Source organism: Capricornis sumatraensis, chromosome 21, assembly GCF_032405125.1.
Source record: "Capricornis sumatraensis isolate serow.1 chromosome 21, serow.2, whole genome shotgun sequence".
Taxonomy (NCBI): Eukaryota; Metazoa; Chordata; class Mammalia; order Artiodactyla; family Bovidae; genus Capricornis; species Capricornis sumatraensis.
Window position 1 is genome coordinate 33,272,390 of NC_091089.1, and position 20,991 is coordinate 33,293,380.

Consider the following 20,991-nt stretch of genomic DNA (forward strand, 5'->3'; position numbering starts at 1 on the left):
TCTTTTCTGGAGTAAAGCAAACTCAGCTGGCCGTCAGGTTTAACCTGATTTACCTAACCACTGAGCAAGGATGCAGAACAACTAGAACAAATTCTTACACTTCGTGGTGGGACTGTAGCTGGTACAACCACATAGGAAACAGATTGGCAGCTTCTTATAAAGTTAAACATAAACCTACTAAATGATTCAGCAACTTTGCTCATATATTTACACAAGGGAAAACGTATGTCCATACAAAGACTTGGATACAGATGTTTCTAACAGCTTTACTCACAATAGCCAAAAACTCGAAACAACCTGAATATCTATCAGTGGCTAAAGAGATAAACAATTCAGTGCAAACAACCACAGTGCACCATACAGTGGAATACTACTCAGCAATGAAAGGCAACAAATCACTAATACATGCAACAACACTGGATGTATATCAAACACATTATGCGGAGCAAAGGAAACCAAGCAAAGAATACAAATTATACAGTTCTACTTATTTAAAACCCTAGGAAAGAAAAATCAACAACAATAAGAAGCCAGTCAGTGGTTGCCTAAAGTATAATGAGGGGACTGACTGGGAAGTATCACAAAGGAGGCTTTCAGGGTGTTGAAAATATTCTATGTATCTTGACTGAGGTACTTGGTACATGAATTTAGTCTTTTGTCAAAACTCACTGCATTAGAAGACAATGATGACTGCCTAGGTCACCATCTTCCAGCATTTACTTCCCCCAAGCAATACAGAACAACAAACACTACAGCCTCAGCACAACCTGAAGACAAAGAATATCCAAACTTCAAAACAAGAATAAATGAAAAAGCAAAACAACAATTTCCAGTGCACACTTTCTTGTCCAGTGGCAACTGATTCCTCAACTCACTCACCCTATCTCAAAAGGTTTTGGACAAAATCAGACTGAATAAAAATTGCAGGAGAGAGACCAGAGAACTAGTGGCAGAATAAAGGATGAAATATACCACTGGCAGGAAGACTAAGTACAACCCAAGTCAAAAAATACTAAAGAGGTGTCCTGGTCGATCAAAGCATGGACCACATTCAATTAATTTCATCCAAACAAGAGATGACTGAGAAAACTCCAGAGAACAGACTGAAGGTGAGCATTTTAATATAAAAGTAGAACTACAACTAAAGTATTGGTGGGGATAAGGAGGGGGGATTAATGTACAAATACTTACACACTGTGACAAATAATGCAACTAAAAATGGGAGCATATAAAGAAGAAAACAGGATATCCACACACAGATTTTTAAGTAAGCAACTGGTGAATTTTAAAAGTATCGATCCAAGAAGGACAAACATAAAACTGTAAAACTTCTAAAACAAAGAACAGGAGAAAATTTCTATAACCTGTGGTTATACAAGCATTTCTTATATAAAACATGAGAAGCATAATCTGCAAGAGAAAAAAATTAATGAACTGGGCTTCAGGAAAATTAAAAACTTTTGCTCTGTGAAAGACACTGGTAAGAGAATGACTTCGATCTTGAGTATATATAAAGAACTCTAAAAACACAATCACAGAAAAACAAACAACTCCAAAGAAAAATGGGCAAAAGATCACTTCACCAAAGAAGGTAGTGTTAAGGATAGCAAATAAGCACGAAAACAGATGTTCAACATCTTAAGTCTTTAGGAAAATATAAATTAAAATGACAGTGACAATAACCACTGTATACTTAGAATGGTAAAAGTCAAAAGAATTGGCAATAACAAGTACTAAAATTGGAGTGGAATTCTCATTGCTGGTGGAAATGAAAAATGGTACAGTCCCTCTCATAAACAGTGTGATAGTTTCTTAAATAGTAAAGCTAGTGACCCCACAATACTACTCTTAGATGTTAACTACAGAGAAATCCGTATGGAAATGTTTACAGCAACTTTATAGAATCATTTAAAAACTGGGAACAACTCAATGTCCATCAACAGGAAAACAAAGAACCAAACTTACATTCAGATAATGAGTACTGCTGACTAGAACAAAAGAGCAATCTTGTAATAATCAAAATGATGTAGATGAATATCAAACACATGTTGAGTGAAAAAAATCAAATGCAAAAGAGTAGATAATGTAATTTTCCATTTATGTAAAGTTCAAGAATGGACAAAAATGATCTACAGTGATGGACATAAGAATAGTGGCTGCCAGAGGCAAGGGGTGGAAGTAACTGATGTGAAAGGAGCATAAAGATGATGGATATGTTTAGCATCTTGGTCTGAATTAACATTACACAGGTATACGTTTGTCAAAATTCATTGAGCCCTACACTTCAGATCTGTGCACTTTACTACTTATAAACTATATTCAATAAAGCACTGTTAGCTTTTTCAAAAGGCATCATTAAATTTATTTTATATAAATATTATTTTGTCATCTTTTATGTTTTTAAAAAGAATATTAATTTCTTAAATCAGACAAAATTTTGATCATTTAATTTCTTTACCTGAAGGATATTGTTCCATTCTCTTTTATTTTGTTTTTCTGAACAGATGATTGAAGTGACAGAATTTTATTTCCTGGAAGGGTAATTTGCTTTAGAATGGAAGCTATAAAAACAAAAGAAGAAAGAAAAAGTAAAATGAAAAAAAGCAATCATACCACACTAGGAAAAAATTCAGGACAATAGCTATTTTCAATGCATACAGAATAATCAAAGAAAATTTCAAAGCTTTCTAGAACTATATTTAAATTCAAACATTACAATTAAATTTATTCCCTGCAAAAGAAATCACAAAATCAAGACCTCTCCATTTCTTTTTTGTATGTTCCCCAAATTGTCTAGAGAATTACCAGCATTACAAAAATACTATGAAGAAAAGGTGTTACTATGAAGAAAAGAAACATGTTAATACTATATCTTTTGTATTGGTAGATTTTAAAGACTCATAAATAAAGACTCACAAAGAATATATTAAAGCTATTTTTCAGTCTTCTCTCATAGGTCTCAACTTAAAAGAAATCTCTCTTCTCTGAATATAATGGTGAAAAAAAAAAAAGTACAGAAACCTATCATGTTCCAAACCCAACATGACGAGGCAGAGATTAGTTATTATCTACCTTGAGAAAACTGACTGGTAGGTATAGTAGTGCTCACTGTCAACTTCTTCTGTCCAGATTTCTGGATGGTCAATGCTGGGGAATGGGTAAGGGTGGTCACTTGTTTTGCAAGGCCTCCTGAAGGCTGCTGGACTACCTGAAACAATGAGAACTATTAACATAGTCCTTCAACTAGACCTGCTTTAGAAAAGAACAAACTTTCAACTGTAACAAGAGAACGAATGATTGTCCTCACTTAACCATACATACCTTTACCTTAGCATCACAAGAAAGCCTACTTAAAGTTTAAATTTGTATGTGGTAAATTTATCTAGCTCAAAAGTGAAAACCATGATGATCTCACACTGTAATTTTCAGAGTGGAATTCAAACTTATATACGATCAATTTAAATCTCCAAATAGATCTTATTTTCATGCTTTTAACTTACCATGGAAAATTTCAAATACAAAAGCAGAGGGAACAACAACAAAAAAGAAAACACCTATACCATTATTACCATTATTATAGCTTCAGCAATGATTAATTCTTGACCAATTTTATTTCATCTCTATCCCTACCCACTTCTCCCCACTCTCAATTATTTTAAAGCAAATCTCAGGTATATCTTTTAATCCATAAATATTTCAAAATATACCTCTAAAAGATAATGACTTTCAATCAGTTGTTTTTTAAAAGTATCTGAAAGACAGCAATGCTAAAAGTATTCTCCAAGATAACAGTTCAAGAAACCCACACGGTGAGGGTTGGGGATAGAAGGAGAGAAATTAAAGTAATAGCAGAGCCTTACTTTTAGCTACAAAGAAGAAAAAAACACAATAGGAGAGTTTCATTCTTTCACTTCAAAGAAAAAAATCAGTCACTATGTATTTGAGCCAGCTTTGATAGTGAACTATTTTCAAGTTCTCAAACTCATATATGGCTAATATAAGTCATCTAGTATCATAACAATTCTGGAGGTATTTAATTTATTCTATATGCTGGGCTTAATTTAATTGCTCAGTTGTGTCCGACTCTTGTGCAATCCCATGGACTGCAGCCCACCAGGCTCTTCTGTCTGTGGGGACTCTCCAGGCAAGAATACTGGAGTGGGTTGCCACGCCCTCCTCCAGGGGATCTTCCCAACCTGGGGACTGAACCCAGGTCTCCTGCATAGAAGGCGGATTCTTTACTGTCTGAGTCACCAGAGAAGCCCATAATTTATTCTATATTCTTTTACAAATAAAATTAAATCTAGTGCATATTACTAAACAAAACTTACAAGAAATCCAAAATGTCCCAGTAAATAATCATATAGGAACTAAGGCCCCTAGAGGAGAAATACAAGTTGGAATAATTCAATTGCCATGATTCTATGAGAACTGACTCTTGAAAGAGAGAAAGAACCCTTGAAAACAAAGATGTATTTCAGTTGAGATCATACTTCTCTATCCTCAAGTTCTAGGAATCAGATTTAAATTCTACAAAGTAATATACATTCAGAGTCCCACTTATGCATTCAGATAAAAACTCAAAACAAATACTCCTAACAACTCTGACTTATCTCCCTATTGTTTATTTTCTTCCCTGCTATCTTTTATTTGGTATTCTTTTCATATTTTGATTATGAAAGTGAAGTGAAGTCACACAGTCGTGTCTGACTCTTTGCAACCCCATGGACAGTAGCCTACCAGGCTCTGCTGTCCACGGGATTTTTCAGGCAAGAATACTGGAGTGGGCTACCATTTCCTTCTCCAGGGAATCTTCCCAACCCAGGGATCGAACCTGAGTCTCCTGCATTGCAGACAGAGAAAGGTAGTAATAAAACGTTATTAGAAATTTGAGTTAGTCTTCAAACCACTTTTGATACTTTCTCTCTCTCTCTCTCTCTCTATATATATATATATATATATATAAAATGATAATTACAACATAGAGGCTGGCCCCTAAGGTGAATGGAGGCTCCAGGCCTCTAGGGGACCAGCCAGGAGGCATGGGGTAGGAAGGCCAAAGGAACCCAGCATCAGCATGTGACCCTGGCACAGAATAAGTGGGGAGGTGAGCCTTCACGTGGACTCCAAGACCAGGGCTGTGCATGGACCAATCTAGGCCCAATCCAGTGCAAGTTCATGTATACGGCAGGAGGCAAATGCACCAACTGATTTAACAATCCTGGATCCCCATCATTCCTTGTTCTAATGACTGTAACACCTGGGAGCATATGTGCAGCATATTCCTGCACACTTGCTGAACAAAATAAAATACCACGAGTGAGAAAATATAAAACAATTCAGCAGTATTCTTTCAAAGAAAGTATAGTTTTAGACTCTAATATGAGGCATATAACAGAGACTGCTATTAAGAGAGATGGAAATTGGTCCAAGGATGATCGATCTGCTCCTCCTTGGCAAGCAAAAGAGCTATTATTAGAAGAGTCAGTGGTTCTGGAGGTAGGCAGGTAGAGAAAGACTGGGAAGGAAGAGAAGGAAACTTCAAGGTGATGGTAACACTCTATTCTTGAAAAGCAGATCTGAGTTACAGAGGTAAGCATCGTCAAGGGGCTTCCCTTGTGGCTCCGACGGTAAAGAATCTGCCTGCAATGTGGGAGACCTGGGTATGATCCCTGGGTCAGGAAGATCCCCTGGAGAAGGGAATGGCAACCCACCCCAGTATTCTTGTCTGGATGAACTGTAGCCCTCCAGGCTCCTCTGTCCATGGACTCTCAAAGAGTCAGACATGAACTAAGCCACTAAAGTAACACTTTCACTTTCTTTTAAGCATTGTCAGAATTTATCCAATGATAGATTTAAATTTGTGCATGTCACAGTATATACCTTTCAGCTAAAAACAAGAAAAGAGTAAAGAAATACTGATTGGCAGTTAATGATACGCACATTAATAAAAAAATATTTTAGGAAGAAGGCTTTGAAATGTATCGAAAATTAAGATAATTGATGAATGGATAAATCAAGTAGAGCAACTGTAAACAGTAGAATCTAGGTGGTTGGTATACAGTGTTCACAATAAACTTCAACTTTGCTATGTTTGGAATTTTTCATAATAAAACATTTTCCTGAATAAGGCAAAAGTAAGACAACATATACACTGTAAATATAGTTTCAAAAGTTTATTTTCCGTGAATTCTGATGCCCCCATATCAAAATAAAACCTAAAAAAATATATATTCTTCAAGTAAATTTAAATGAGCTGTCATTAATCAACCTATGTTAAGACTATTGTTATGTAAACTCTGACTTAATTATAGCCCATGAAGATTTTTCTATGCAATTTCTAATTATATATGGCAAATAAAAGGCAGTAGGCCTTACTTGGACTCAGTCTCTTCACCCAAACTTTCACTAGTCCTATCTTAGTGGGATTACAATCAACAACTGAATTCTACCTCTCCTCTCACTCTTTTAACAGCATGCAAGAAAAGGGGAGAAAAAAAAAAAAACCCACAAACTGATTACTTAAGCCTAGATCTAGGTCAGTCCAATAAGAAACTGAGAGTGAACCACCTGACTCAATAAAACAATAATCCTTGTTTTGTTTCCTATACATTATGGTTCTCCTTCAAAATAATTAGTTAGCTATGAGACAAAAATACTATTCAACAACAACACATCTTTCCTAATATTCTGGGTTCGTTTATTTTAGGAAATCAGTTTCACTTCAGTATAATAAAACTGAAAATTACCACATTAATAATGTACTAATTAGTTGTTTTTCTCTTATATCCACAAAACAATAGTAGTTGGACAATGATTTGTTGACTGTACTTGGCCACTTGTTTATCAAATGTCTACAATTCTGTAAGAAAGAAATGCAAGTAATACAGTCACCTGGGGAAATAACATCTGAAATAAGGGAAATATCTATGATAAAACTAAATCCTGCAATGGTAGGTTAAGAAGCTTCTTGTAACTTAAAAGTGTGACATTTAAAACATCTTATTAAGAAGGAAGAAAACCTATAGAATTCTTCAGAAAAATCTGTACAAGCTAGAAAAGGATAAAGTACTAATGGGAATTTTTAAATTCATGATTATTAAAGGAAATAAACCACACAAACATTTACACCTGACACTGAACAACACAGTCACATTTGCATTGTTCAGACCATCACTGGAGGCTGCATCCTGAGTTCTATGGACCACAGATTTGATCCAGCGTGGCACTCTCACACTTTAAATAATTATTCACCATGTTTCTTATAAGCTGCATTATTACCATCTTGTTTCTAGCTCCCTGAGTGTTTTCCTCCTCGCTTCAACCTAGGATTAAACTGGACTACGGTTTGTAATGAATTCACTGATGATATTCTTAAACTACCTGAGTAATACTATTTCAAACCTAAGTAATACTAATTTTCTAAATTAGTTGATTAGAAAGAGCATTCAAGTTCAATCCTCTCTGTGGCATTACCATATAGAACAGCTTATGCTGTTTTGTGCCCCAGGTAAAAATCTGCTGTAAAACAGGTTACAATGCATCTTCAGAGTCTAGCTGCTCTGGTTTTTGCTGTTTTAAACAGGAAGATAGGAATACTGACATTAAATCTGTTGACTAAAATGGAAACAAAGGCCAAACAAGAAAGCAGAATTCATAAGAAAACTAAATCATTCCCATTCTTTTAAGAATGAAAGTACAAGTTTAAAAATCCCTAAAATTTACCAATGGATTTTGCTACATTTTTCTTGATTGAAATAGTTTCTAGTGTATAATAAGTCAAGCTTATAAAGTGTAAATGCTGTCAAGATATTATTGTTGCTTAGTTGCTAAGTCATGTCCAACTTTTTGTGACCCCATGGACTGTAGCCTGCCAGGCTCCTCTGTCCATGGGATTTCCCAGGCAAAAATACTGGAGTGAGCTGTCATTTCCTTCTCCAAGAGGAGATCTTCCTGACTCGGGGATGGAACCTATGTCTTCAGCATAGCAGGTGGATTCTTTCCCACTGAGTCACCCTGCAGGCCACAAGATATTATTACCTGACAGTTTTCTGTTTCAAGACATTCTGGAAACCTAGAAGTTCTTGCCATGAGCACCATAATCTAATGGGAAAGACAATGGATTCTACTTTGACATCTACTGCTTGTTGAGTGCCAGTAGATTGTTCCTTAAAATTCTGGGATTCTTAGTTTTCTCCCTGTCTTACCTTCATCAAAATTATTTCAAAATCCATACTACATACAAGATATGTTTTTAAAACTCTATGTAGCCATGAAGTGTTATTTCACTCAGGGGTGAATATGCTAGAGATTTTCAATAAAGATGAGCACTGATTCAAGAATCAGCTATGACACATAGAGAGGATCCCCATTCTCTCCAGTGTTACCAAAAGTGACCTTCCACTGGGACATTTAGGGTTTCCATTCTCTCCGGTGTTACCAAAAGCAACCTTCCACTGGGGCATTTACAGTTCCAGCATCTCCCAAACCTGGCTGTTCAGACAGAGGTTTAAGAATCACTGCTTCTAAAGAAGCTTTTATCTCTTAAGATTAAATTCAGACACCCAAGAGAAACATAATGAGGCAGGTTCATTTTTCCACTTGAAAATCAGAGCCAGAGTAGGAAGGGATGAAAAAAAAAAAAAAGAGTCTGACTACTGTCCAAATTGATCTTTCCTCCTTCATTCTACACCTTCATTCTACACCCAAGATTTGCCCTCTGCCTCAAAGACCATCACCCACAGATACTAATGTTCTGTTCTGATCACATAAACAAGGCTGCGAAGTTTACTTAGATTTTACTACTCCAAAAAAGCAGAAAACACTAAAACAAAGAGACTCAAAACATAGCCGTTAACATGGAGGTTTATAAAGAACAAGTGCAATCACCAAAAATCAAAAAAGAACAGTTAGTTCTGTTATAGGACTAGGTATGTGAGAACTTTATTAAAAAAACATAATTTTCAATTAATTCACCATGTACTGTCTCCCACAGCTTAACAGTACTTTCAGTCTTCTGATAAAACTTGTCTTGAGTAAGGTTTATCTAAACACGAATACATAAACAGTGCAGATTTCACCCAAGTTCTTTTACCCAAGACCTTCCCAACTTACAGAGTTCAGGAGAAAACACCACTGCTTACTCATCTCCTCCCTTCATTGCCACCTTCTCTCCTTAGCAATTTTTAAAGGAAATGTTACCATAACATCACCTATGTATTAGTAACAAGCCTACCAAAAATATTTAATCTGAATCTAATCTTGAGGAAACGATAACACAAAAGGATATTTTGAAAAACAAGTAGCCCCAAGCACTTAAAATTATTACAACACAATGAACAACCACGAAAGGCTGAGAACTGTTCTAGATTAAGGGAGTATGAAAAAAAAAAAGACAAATAAGGGTAATAAGCAATTTTTTACTAGAAACAACATCAGGAAGCAAACTAGCTATAAAGGAACTTATTAGGACAACAAAGGAAATATTGTGCCTGTATTAACTTCCCATGCGTGATAGTACGTTGTAGTTAATGCAAAGAAAAAGAAACCCTTTTCCGTAAGAGGTACATGGTATTTAATGGTGCAAAGTCACAATTTCTGCAAACAACTCTTAAATGGTTCAGGAAAAAAATTATGTGTGTGTTTGCACCTGTGAATAAAGGGGAAAGAGACAAAGCCAACGTGTTCCGTTACCAACTGATCAGCCATGGTCAAGGGTACACAGGGGTTGATTTTACTAGTCTTGCCAGTATTCTGAATGTTGGACTTTTTCTAAAGAAACTGAGGAAGAAATGAAAAGTTACTCACTAGTTGTTTGACTTTAACTGCCTGTGGGATACCGGCTGGCTGTGCAAGCACGGGGCCTGGCTGCGCGAGTTTGATTTGGAGTGGACGGCCAAGGGCGGGCTTGTCGGACGTGGTCCCAGCGGAAGTAAGAATGGGTTTCACGGATGGAATGCAAACAGCTGCTGCTGAGGTTTTTCCAAAAGGTACCGAGGGGAGCGCCAGCGTCACTGCTGTCCCGGAGACAACCGGCTTTTCAGGCTGCAGAGAGACTGCTGTCACCGTGTTCTGCAGGGCTGTCACCGTGTTCTGCAGGGATGTCACCAGAGGTTTTGGAGTCTGCAGCACGACAGCTCCAGCTGTTGTCCCTCCAGGCACAGCAGCCGGACCCACAGAGTGAAGAGTCACGACTCCAGTTTTTGCTCCCCCTGGACCAGCAAGTGGTTTCAGAGTTTGTACGGACACAACTCCAGGCACCGCTGCTTCCGAACCACCACCAACAGGCTTCTCAGCCTGGATGGAGGAAGCTGCCGTTGTTACCACGGGAGAAGGCGTTGATGTTGTGGTACAGGTAGTAGTGACCACCTCGCTAGAAGTCTGCTGAACGCACTGCTGAATAAAGCTCTGGGCGTTGGGCATCAGTTGTCGTAAGGCAATCACACTTTTCTAGGAACAGGAAAGGAAAAAAACAACAACACTGATAACTGAGTAAGTGAGCTCTAGTAAAATAGAACTACTTTGTGTGTCATATCTCGACAACATAAAAAGTATAATGTTTCAGCTGAGGAAATCTGTTATCAATCATTTACCTTCTGTCAATATCCAGGATATAAATAAAGCTCCAAAGTGCCGCATTTTTCAAAAAGTATTATGTCTCAGTATTAAGCTTATAGACCATAGTTATCAATTTGGTATCAAATATTAGTATGGTAAAATAAAATACTTTATTCTACTTATTTGTATTTATCTAAACCCCATTAATAGATGACCCATAGCTTCAGTATCTACAAGTTTGTTTACAGGACAGCATCTTAAAAAAAACTGTTTGTTAAATAACTTTCAAACTTTGAAAAGAAACAGTCTTTACATGAAAATAAAACAGAAACAAGGTCAATTTTCTTAATTGAGCTAGAGTATTTTCTGACTGGACTTAAAGTTGGGGTCTCTTTGTATCTTGCTTAAAAAAATAAGAACAGCTTAAACTAAAAAGTAGAAGGTTCTCCCTTTTCATCCCTGGGATTTTTATTTGCTTTTGTTTTTAAGTTAGAAAAAAAGATAAGAAAGGAGAAGGCAAGTAGACTATCTTTTGGTGATTTCTTGAGCTGTTTTGGAAGATTTCCATGATTTGGTACTTAAATTCAGCCAGACCACATTTACTTAAGAAGCAAATGAGAACTATGGCTCCTCTTCCCTTCTTTTCCTTTTAGTTACTTCTTTTACTTTTTTTATTTAAAAAGATTGAAAAAATTTTAAACTGAAGATTTTCAATTATATATCTATAAATAGTATCAAAGGAAAGAAAGTCTCTCAACGTTATTTTCCCAAACTTTAAAAATGGTAGAAAATAAGCTGCTTTGAAAATACATGAACATCTGAAGCGATGTGACTAGTTAAATTTAAGTAAGAAATCAAAGATGGAGGAGACCTGGGAAAAACACAATTGGAAAGACATGTTAAAGTAATATGACTTAAAGAGATAGCAATAAAAATAGGCATGTTAAATAAATACAATATGTACGCTAAATTATCTCTTGATTATCTGGCCAGAGTTAAGCTTAAATGCCAAATCCCTCATCCCAGTGCACCATCCAACCGCCAGAGTGCTGAAGGATACAAAAAAAAAAAAAAAAAAGGCTTTGTTATACTTCTTAGAAAACTATGCAAAGTGCACATACTTAATGGTAATATTTGATAACTTCAAGGTAGTGTTTCATAGGCCATAGAGTCAGGCTAAATTCTAGGCCTGTGTGTTTACTCAAAAGTTAACTTGAACAATTTTCTCACCTCCAAAATGGAAAATTAAATCCAAACAATGCAAATTAAAAAAAAAAAAAAGAAGTAGCTAGCGAAGTACAGAACAATAGTAGGTACTTACTTGCCCCCCCTCTTCTTCCCTACAGTGTCTCCAATGAGTATGAAACATAGATTCATATTACACAGAGTTGTCAGTGTCACACAGAGCACCTAGAGTCACAGACCTTTTGCACTGAAAGCACCTAAGGAAGAACTGCTGCCAGCTTCTCAATCATGAGGGCCACCTGGAAATGTTATCTGATATTCAGCACTGTGCTGACTCTTTAATCTTCCCTTCCCAGACCAAGACTGCCCTGGCTAAAACACTTTCAGTTCAGATCAGATATCTGGCACCCTCCTAATTAACATGGTCAGCCTCCTGGTGACAATTTCCACTATCTTAATAGCCTTCGGACGGCCTGGTGCCCCAACCCCTTTCCCACTCTTCTTTCATCTCCACGAAGTCTCACTCCTCTCCCCTAGACAACCATGCCAAATTTTTCTAAAGGCAACTCTTCATTCTGTTATTTCAAAATGTATGGGAGGACTCTTGGTTTACTATAATCCCAGGTCTTTAATAAATTTATAACTTTCAAGTCAACTCTTTTCCAGCTACTAAATATACAAAAGGAACACAATTTTTCAGTCTGCCAAACAAAGCTCTTATTATCAAAGATATTGTTCTCCATCAAAATCTATTTAATTCAATAAATCTTATAGAAGAGAATGTCTAACATTATAAATTAATTTTTAAAGATAATAGCTTTCCCTAACCCAAAATATAACAGTTTTCCCACTAAATTTGGCACCACGAGGTTGACTATTTCTGACACTAAGAAACAGTAGGACAAAGAAGAGACCCTACTTTTTTTAAGTTAAGAATCTTTCAGGATACAAGCACTAAATAATATAATCATTAAGTTATATTGATGAAGATGTTACTTTTGTTTTCTCAGCATGTTCCAAGCCAAAGAATATGGATTATAAACGTGCTTTACAGATTGCAACAGCCCTAAGAGGTTTCTCCTACTGTTACTATCTTCATATTAAGTTGCTGTCATATTGAAATATTCAGATTTTAAATTACTTTTAAGTAATCCAATCCAAACAATTTCTTCAAAGTAACACGTAACTACCTTAAGGAAAGGAACTAGGTGAGGCTGAGGTGAAGACTTGAGTTCAACATACAGTTGTCTAGTAAACTCTTCTGCTTCAATTTTTGCATCCTGAAGAATAGAAAAAACACTTTTAGGTTTACAAATATTTTACAAGAGGAAAAGTGTGTAATTCATAACTGGAGATATAGCAAGCTTCCAACAGTGATAAAGTCAAAGTCTATCATTAAATACAGGTGGGTTTTTTTATGTCCCCTACAAAGTGAATAAACAGATGCTTTTTTAATATAGAATACAATGAAGCAATTATTATTATTTTTTAAGATCTCAGTAAGCAAAGTGAAAGCGAGATGAGAGCTGGCTAAATGGCAAGGTGACAGTATTAAGACCACAGTCTGTTAAGAACAAACTAAGAAGTAAAAACACAGGAGTCCTACATTACTTAGGGCAGAAAACTGAAAAGTTACCTGGTGTGGGGGCTTGGGATTTTGTTTTGTTTTGCCTTTCCAATTTTTAAATTACTTTAACTGTGACTAGACTGTGTTTTTAGAATGCTATTACAAGGCCACAATAATATACATGCTGTTGTTTCAAAGGGCTTAGGGACCCTTCCATGCCACTTTGGACTCTAAACATTGCAGGGGTCTATGAGGTCTAAATTATTCTCACATTAATAACTAACCATTTTTGGGCCTTTTTCACTGTGCTGAGATTTGCACCAATGGTACAAAAGCAACACTGAATAAAACTGCTGGCAGTTTTAAATAGCTGTCATATTCTACATTGCAAAGCAAGTACAGGAAAAAAACAAAAAACAGAACCAGTTCCACTCAGAAATGTCTTTGACCAAACAGTAACATTTAATTTTACCAAATCTCAACACTTTAGTAACCGTCTTTTAAAAATACTGCGTGTAACCTACTGGGAACCACACACAGAGCAGGCCAAAGTAAGATACTCAAGGAAAAGCACTTTTCCAATGAGCTGCTAGCTGAATTAGCTGTGTTTTGTTGGTTTTTTTTCTTTTGGTTTACCGGAAAGAATATCAAACCAGCTGTGGTTATTCACACTGGGGTATTTTGAGAGACATTCTCTCAAAAGGAAAAAAAAAAACCAAATGAACCAAACCTGTCACTGTAATGAAAACAACTGTCAGTTTTTGCTGCTAATGATAAAAATCAGAGCTCTCAAGCCAAAATTAAAATTTTGGAAAATGTGTAACCATAATCCTGAGTTTGATAGCTTCTCTGTACTGAAAAAATTTTCTGATGTGATTGTTAGATTATAAGTATGATTTTTTGATACTTTAAAAAACAGATCTGTCAACATTTGGAAGATCTATTCAACCCACTGAACCAGTTATTTTCCAGATGACCAAATGTGAGCTGTTACAAAAATCATACATGGGTGAAAAATCCATTCAAGGTACAAGATAAACCAGTGGACTATAAAGAATACCTATAATGATCTGGAGAAAAGCTCTCAAAGTACTTTCTCAACCACCTCTTCCCATGAGGCCAAATATTCCCTTTATCTGACCAAAAAACAAAGGAGTCAACCTTCTCTCCAAAGCTGTCTTTAGGCTAAGAGAAGCAAGACTAGCAAACAAAAAGTAATACACACACTGCCCTCTGGATCCCCGCGTGCCGTGTGCGCAGAATCGCATCCAGATTCAACCAGTTAAGGATGGGCTACTACAAGATTTACAACCCGTGACTGGTAGAATCCGGAGATGCGGAGCCCACAGACAGGGAGGGTCAACTATGGGACTTGAGCATCCGGGGATTTTGGCATCTACAGTGGCTCCTAAAACCAACCCCCATCGATATAGGGCAATGACCCGACAGACAAGGTTTACGACTCTAAGGTTTATATCATTACAGAGCTTTCAAGAAGCAAACGTAAAGTTTATCCAAAAATCCATTTAAGATAAACTTCATTTAAAAATATATATTTATTCCCCCCTTAAAACCAGTTGTATGGATTCTTACAGAGTTTTTATAGTTCGAACTTACCAAAAGTTGCTCTACCAACTTCTTCACATTCTGCCCCATCTCCGGGGACTGGGATCCACTACACGCTAGTTTTATTAACATTGCGAGGAAGTTCTTACATTTCTTCACATTTTCTAGCATCGTCTAAATACAGAAATATAAACACTCACAAATGTTGGCTAGAAAACAGGATTCAAGAAAACGTGTAGAGCGCTTGATTTACGTAAGGTGCAAGTGAGAGCTTACCGGAGAAAGGTTAGCCTGAGCAGAGGCCGAGTTCTCTGTTTTGAGATTGAGCTCATTTGAAGAGGCAGATGCTGTTCCCACACTTGAAGGCTTCAGGGTTGTTACAGTATTCACGGGCTTTACAGGAGTAACTGTGACCACGTTGGTTGGCACAGCCACAGACTGAAATTAAAAGCAGCAGACACTGAGATACGCGTTACTATGCTATGTATCACGTGGGTGCCTCATTTCACACTTAAGACTACAGATGCATCCACTTGACTGCCTTGCTAGTCTAAGGCATGGAGAAGGAAATGGCAACCCACTCCAGTGTTCTTGCCTGGAGAATTCCAGGGACGGAGGAGCCTGGTGGGCTGCCGTCTATGGGGTCGCACAGAGTCCAACAGGACTGAAGTGACATAGCAGCAGCAGTCTAAGGCAATGTAAAATCATTTACCAGATCTGGACTCTAGTACCTCTGGGTTTCATTCTCACCTATTTTTAGGTTTCATTTCTGGGTTTCATTAACTACCTATTTTTCATTGACACCCAAGCATCCACTTCAGGTAAGTTACTTAATCTTGCTAACCTTCTTGATTCCTGTCTGTAAGAAAACAAGGATAGCAACAGTACCTACTATCTTAGGATTGTTTTTAAAAAACAGTGCCAAGCGCACAGTCCTTAAACATATTAATATGTCTCCAAAAATGATCTGAAATAGTAAGTTTTTATATGAAAATACAGAATTTCCTATTCTGCAATATTCTGCTTTTTAGTAAGTACAAAGCTGTGAGATCTACTGATCATCTTATATTCAGATAAGCCATTTTTATGCAGACTTAATAGAGAAGTAATATTTTTGAAATTTGTAATAACAAATATTATGTGATTGTGTTATTTTCACATGGAAAAGAATCTCAGTTGTTTCTAGCCTCTATTAAATGAAGAGGAGTGATTACAGCACCACCTGCAGGATAAAAAGTTAAATACAAGAAATCACAAATTGGATAATAAATATTTGAGACAACCATATTGAGATAAAGTACTATGCAGTTTCCTCTGAATCCTGGAGATTTTCTAATAAACTTTTTTAGGTTTACAGACAGTAAATACATACTCCTTCTTCAGTGAATGTTTTGTACTCTGCCATTAATTCTCTGTACTACTATATTTAAGAAAGTGATGTTGAACTTCAGCTTTAGGACTGATGAGAGAAGTTCGTCGGGGTACTACTGTCCCTTTTCCTTATGAAGCAAAATAAGGAAAATCTCAGGAAGAGTCCTATTTTTTGTGAGTAGAAGCATTTATAGCGTTTCTACTTTCCTTGTCAATATTTTATCCTGTCTCCAGCACAAAATCTGTCCTTTGTAACTCTTTCTAATATAGCTACTATCTGTACCTCACCTGATACTTGCACCTCTTAAGAGGCATGGAGTTACATGATCCCTGCCTTATGCTATGTGTAATCACACTGCTCTAATGGATGAACTGTGTTAATCATTAACTTTGCATATGCTAGACCAGGCGGGAGAAGGCAATGGCAACCCACTCCAGTACTCTTGCCTGGAAAATCCCATGGACGGAGGAGCCTGGTAGGCTCCAGTCCATGGGGTCGCTAAGAGTTGGACATGACTGGGCCACTTCACTTTTACTTTTCACTTTCACGCATTGGAGAAAGAAATGGCAACCCACTCCAGTGTTCTTGCCTGGAGAATCCCAGGGATGGGGGAGCCTGGTGGGCTACCATCTATGGTGTCGCACAGAGTCGGACACAACTGAAGTGACTTAGCAGCAGCAGCAGCAGACCAGGCTATGCTATTGCCATGCTTTTCAAGACCACACTGGCACTGATAGGCATGTCTAGGAGACAGGAGAGAAAAAAGCTTGGGTATATGTAAAACAAATTGTGAAAAATCAGTTATACATAGTCAGTGAAATGAATTGTATGCAAATTTAACAGACTACAGAGAGTCATCCGGGTTCTAGACCCTCATTTCTAAAAAAATGCCAAAAACTGGGATCATAATAAACTGTGGGAAATTCTGAAAGAGATGGGAATACCAGACCACCTGACCTGCCTCTTGAGAAATCTGTATGCAGGTCAGGAAGCAACAGTTAAAACTGGACATGGAACAACAGACTGGTTCCAAATTGGGAAAGGAGTATGTCAAGGCTATATTGTCATCCTGCTTATTTACTTATATGCAGAGTACATTATGAGAATTGCTAGGTGGGAAGAAGCACAAGCTGGAATCAAGATTGCTGGGAGAAATATCAATAACAGATATGCAGATGACACCACCCTTATGGCACAAAGTGAAGAGGAACTAAAAAGCCTCTTGATGAAAGTGAAAGAGGAGAGTGAAAAAGTTGGTTTAAAGCTCAACATTCAGAAAACTAAGAACATGGCATCCGGTCTCGTCACTTCATGGCAAATAGATGGGGAAATGGGAAACAGTGGCTGACTATTTTTTTGGGCTCCAAAATCACTGCAGATGGTGACTGCAGCCATGAAATTAAAAAACGCTTAATCCTTGGAAGGAAAGTTATGACCAACCTACACAGCATATTAAAAAGAAGAGACATTATTTTGTCAACAAAGGTCCGTCTAGTCAAGGCTATGGTTTTTCCAGTAGTCATGTATGGATGTGAGAGTTGGACTATAAAGAAAGCTGAGTGTCAAAGAATTGATGCTTTTGAATTATGGTGTTGGAGAAGACTCTTGAGAGTCCCTTGGATTGCAAGGAGATCCAACCAATCCATCCTAAAGGAGATCAGTCCTGGGTGTTCACTGGAAGGACTGATGTTGAAGCTGAAACTCCAATACTTTGGCCACCTGATGCGAAGAGCTGACTCATTTGAAAAGACCCTGATGCTGGGAAAGATTGAGGGCAGGAGGAGAAGAGGACAACAGTGGATGAGATGGCTGGATGGCATCACCGACTCAATGGACATGAGTTTGGGTAAACTCTCAGAGTTGGTGATGGACAGGGAGGCCTGGCATGCTGTGGTTCACGGGGTCGCAAAGAGTCAGACATGACTGAATGACTGAACTGACTGACCTCTCAAAGTGGACACAGATATTATTCACTAATTCACTGATATTTCTACTGCTTTAGCCTACCACTAAGGAGTGACCCAGCTTAAAATATGCATCAGTCTAAATTAAGAAAAGTTATGCACACACTACATGGAAAGAGCAATGGTAGAAAAGAATGAAACAACACATATATATATCATTTTGGAACAACTACATGTACTAAATCTTTAAGAAATAGATACAATTTAAAAAACTGATAGGATTTCCCTGGTGGCTCAGTGGATAAGAATCCACCTGCTAATGCAAGGGACACAGGTTTGACTCCTAGTCCAGGAAGAATCCACCTGCTGTAGAGCAACTAAGGCCACATGCCACAACTGCTGAGCCCATGTGCCAAAACTGCTAAAGCCTGTGCTTCTAGGGCTGGTGCTCTGCAACAAGAGAAGCCTGCACACCGCAATGAAGAGTAGCCCCTGCTTGCCGCAACTAGAGAAGAGCCCACGCAGCAACGAAGACACACCCAGCATGTCCAAAATAAATAGATGAATATTTTTCAAAAAGATAAAAGAAATGATATACTCAAGTACTGCAGAAGAGAAAATCTTTCATAGAATAATCTTATAAATTCTTCAATTTCATATTTTCCTGATGTCTCAACGTCCCACAAACAGGCTGTGAACACCTCACCCAGGTGACCAGGTGACCCAGTGTGATAAGGCTGGTTCCTCCTACAAACTCTCTTTCTGCCCTCCTGACTGTGACCTAGTGCCATTCAAACACACCAGTGAAATTCAATCCATAGGAACTCTCAACAAAGCCACTTGCCCCCCAAGTCCTCATTCTCTCTCAGGATACCACCTGTTTGGTCGAGCCTGCCCCAGGCCTCCTCCCACACGCCCCCCTGCATGGCGTGCCATGTCCCCTCTTCTAAGCCTGTCAGTATAGTAAATCTCTTTTACTTTCATATACCTCCCTGTGGTGGTATTTGGTGTCCACATCTGACTGATCATCAAAACAAAATCTCCTTTTAAGAAACATAATTACTTCTTACAATACAGAGCAGACATCAATAGGCCTAAATTCATGCTCTTTGACCCAATGATCTCCTTAGAATAAATAACCTAAGTTTGGGGGGAACCTAGTAGTTTGGGACAATCAGCACAGAAGTAATAAAGAACAGTTTCCAGAGTCAGACGGAGACCTTGACTCAAATGGCCCTCTGCTACGTATTAGCAGAATCATGCAAATTTCCTAACTTCTCTAAACCTATTTTCACACACATAAAATGGAGATGATACTTCCTCATAGAGTCATCACAGGACGAATTGAAGTGAGGAGAAGGATGTAAAACACTTACAGTGGTCAACATATTAAGTGCTCAATAAATGGCAGCCATTATTGGGTAAAAGAAAAACTATGTTTAAAATCAGATTCACTGCTCATCATCTCTAATGTTAGAGGAACTAAGATGGTTAAACAATTTTGAAACCTTAAACACCATGTTTGATCTACAGCATGGGATTTCACATAACATGTTCCAGGAAGATGTACCTTCTATACAGCAAAGGAAGGACAACAGTGGTCCCATGACCATGGGATCCACTGATTGTGTCATATCTGTCTGGCAGGATCCAGAAGCTGCCTGCTTAGTTTAGAAAAGCCTGCAGAAACCAGGTGAAATGCGAACTCAAAGATAATACTCTAAGAAGACAGAATTCCATCCTCCATCTTCTAAGACTTAGGTGTACTCACTGAATAAAAAAATTTTATATGGACAAAAACATGAAAAACCAAAAAATCAAAGAGTAGAAGGATGACTGGATCTACTTACTATTACTCCCCAAACCCACTGGGGGTCTCTGTGCTTTCCATTCCTGCCCACAGTGTGCACGCTTTCACCAAAGAACGCAACAGGAGTCCCTAGGAAGCAGACACTACGGCTGCCTCATGGGACTTCAAGGTTGCATTATCTACCAACCAGCAGGAAAGAGAAGAATCGTTACCATGACGGGGGTAACAGACCTGACATCTGGAATAGGGTGGTTCCTTTTATACAGTGAAGGTCAAGGAGTTTATGCAGTGAATCCAGGTGATTCACTTACTGGCTCTTGGTTATTTCCTTGTCCAGTTACGGCGATAAATGGACAAGTGCCACAACTCTTGCCTAAAAAGGCTGTGGTGGGGCTTCCCTGGTGGCTCAGTGGTAAAGAATCCACCTGCCAATGCAGGAGACATGGGTTTGATTCCTGATCCAGGAAGATCCCACATGCTGTGGAACAACTAAGCCCGTGCACCACAACTACTGAGCTTGTGCTCTAGAGCCCAGGGATCCCACCTACTGAGCCCACGTGCCACGATTATTGAAGCCTACACACCCTAGAGCCTGTGCTCCACAGCAAGAGAAGCCACCACAATGAGAAGCCTGTCTGTGCCCAGCAACTAGAGAAGAGCCCACACACAGCAATGAAGACCCAGCACAACCATAAAGAAATAAGCAAACTTATTAAAAAAAATAAAAAAAGACTGCAGTTTGGACCTCAGATCCCTCAGGGATAAAAGTCTGATCACGCTACCAGTTAAGACCCAACAGAATTGGTAGTTAAGAGTGGGAGGAATCCAGAATGGATGGTGGAGGGAAATGATGATGTCAGCTGCAGCAGTGGGGACTTTAGTCCACCCTACTAACTTCCTCTTCTCTGCTTCCCCAAGGAAGAAACCTATTAGAATCCAAGGAGAGTTGGTTTCCAACATGTATGAGGACATAGGTCCCAATGCTTCAAGGAGATACCATCACAAAGAAAGATGTGTGTTATCCTAGCTG

The 20,991-nt window shown here is 38.1% G+C and overlaps 1 protein-coding gene across 2 annotated transcripts in view; it reads right to left on the reverse strand.

The window, feature by feature from the left end:
• Nucleotides 1–20,991, reverse strand: part of TAF4B (TATA-box binding protein associated factor 4b) — a 98,515-nt gene that overhangs the window by 57,853 nt on the left and 19,671 nt on the right. Inside the window, exons 4-9 of one of the 2 annotated variants that reach the window (XM_068993965.1) lie at nucleotides 15,152–15,313; nucleotides 14,927–15,049; nucleotides 12,933–13,022; nucleotides 9,808–10,449; nucleotides 3,073–3,208; nucleotides 2,459–2,561 (exon numbers count right to left, since the gene is read on the reverse strand). In XM_068993965.1, coding sequence (XP_068850066.1) covers nucleotides 2,459–2,561; nucleotides 3,073–3,208; nucleotides 9,808–10,449; nucleotides 12,933–13,022; nucleotides 14,927–15,049; nucleotides 15,152–15,313 — 1,256 coding nt within the window. Of the gene's footprint in view, nucleotides 1–2,458; nucleotides 2,562–3,072; nucleotides 3,224–9,807; nucleotides 10,450–12,932; nucleotides 13,023–14,926; nucleotides 15,050–15,151; nucleotides 15,314–20,991 lie in introns of both variants that reach the window. The other variant, XM_068993964.1, reaches the window with a different exon arrangement.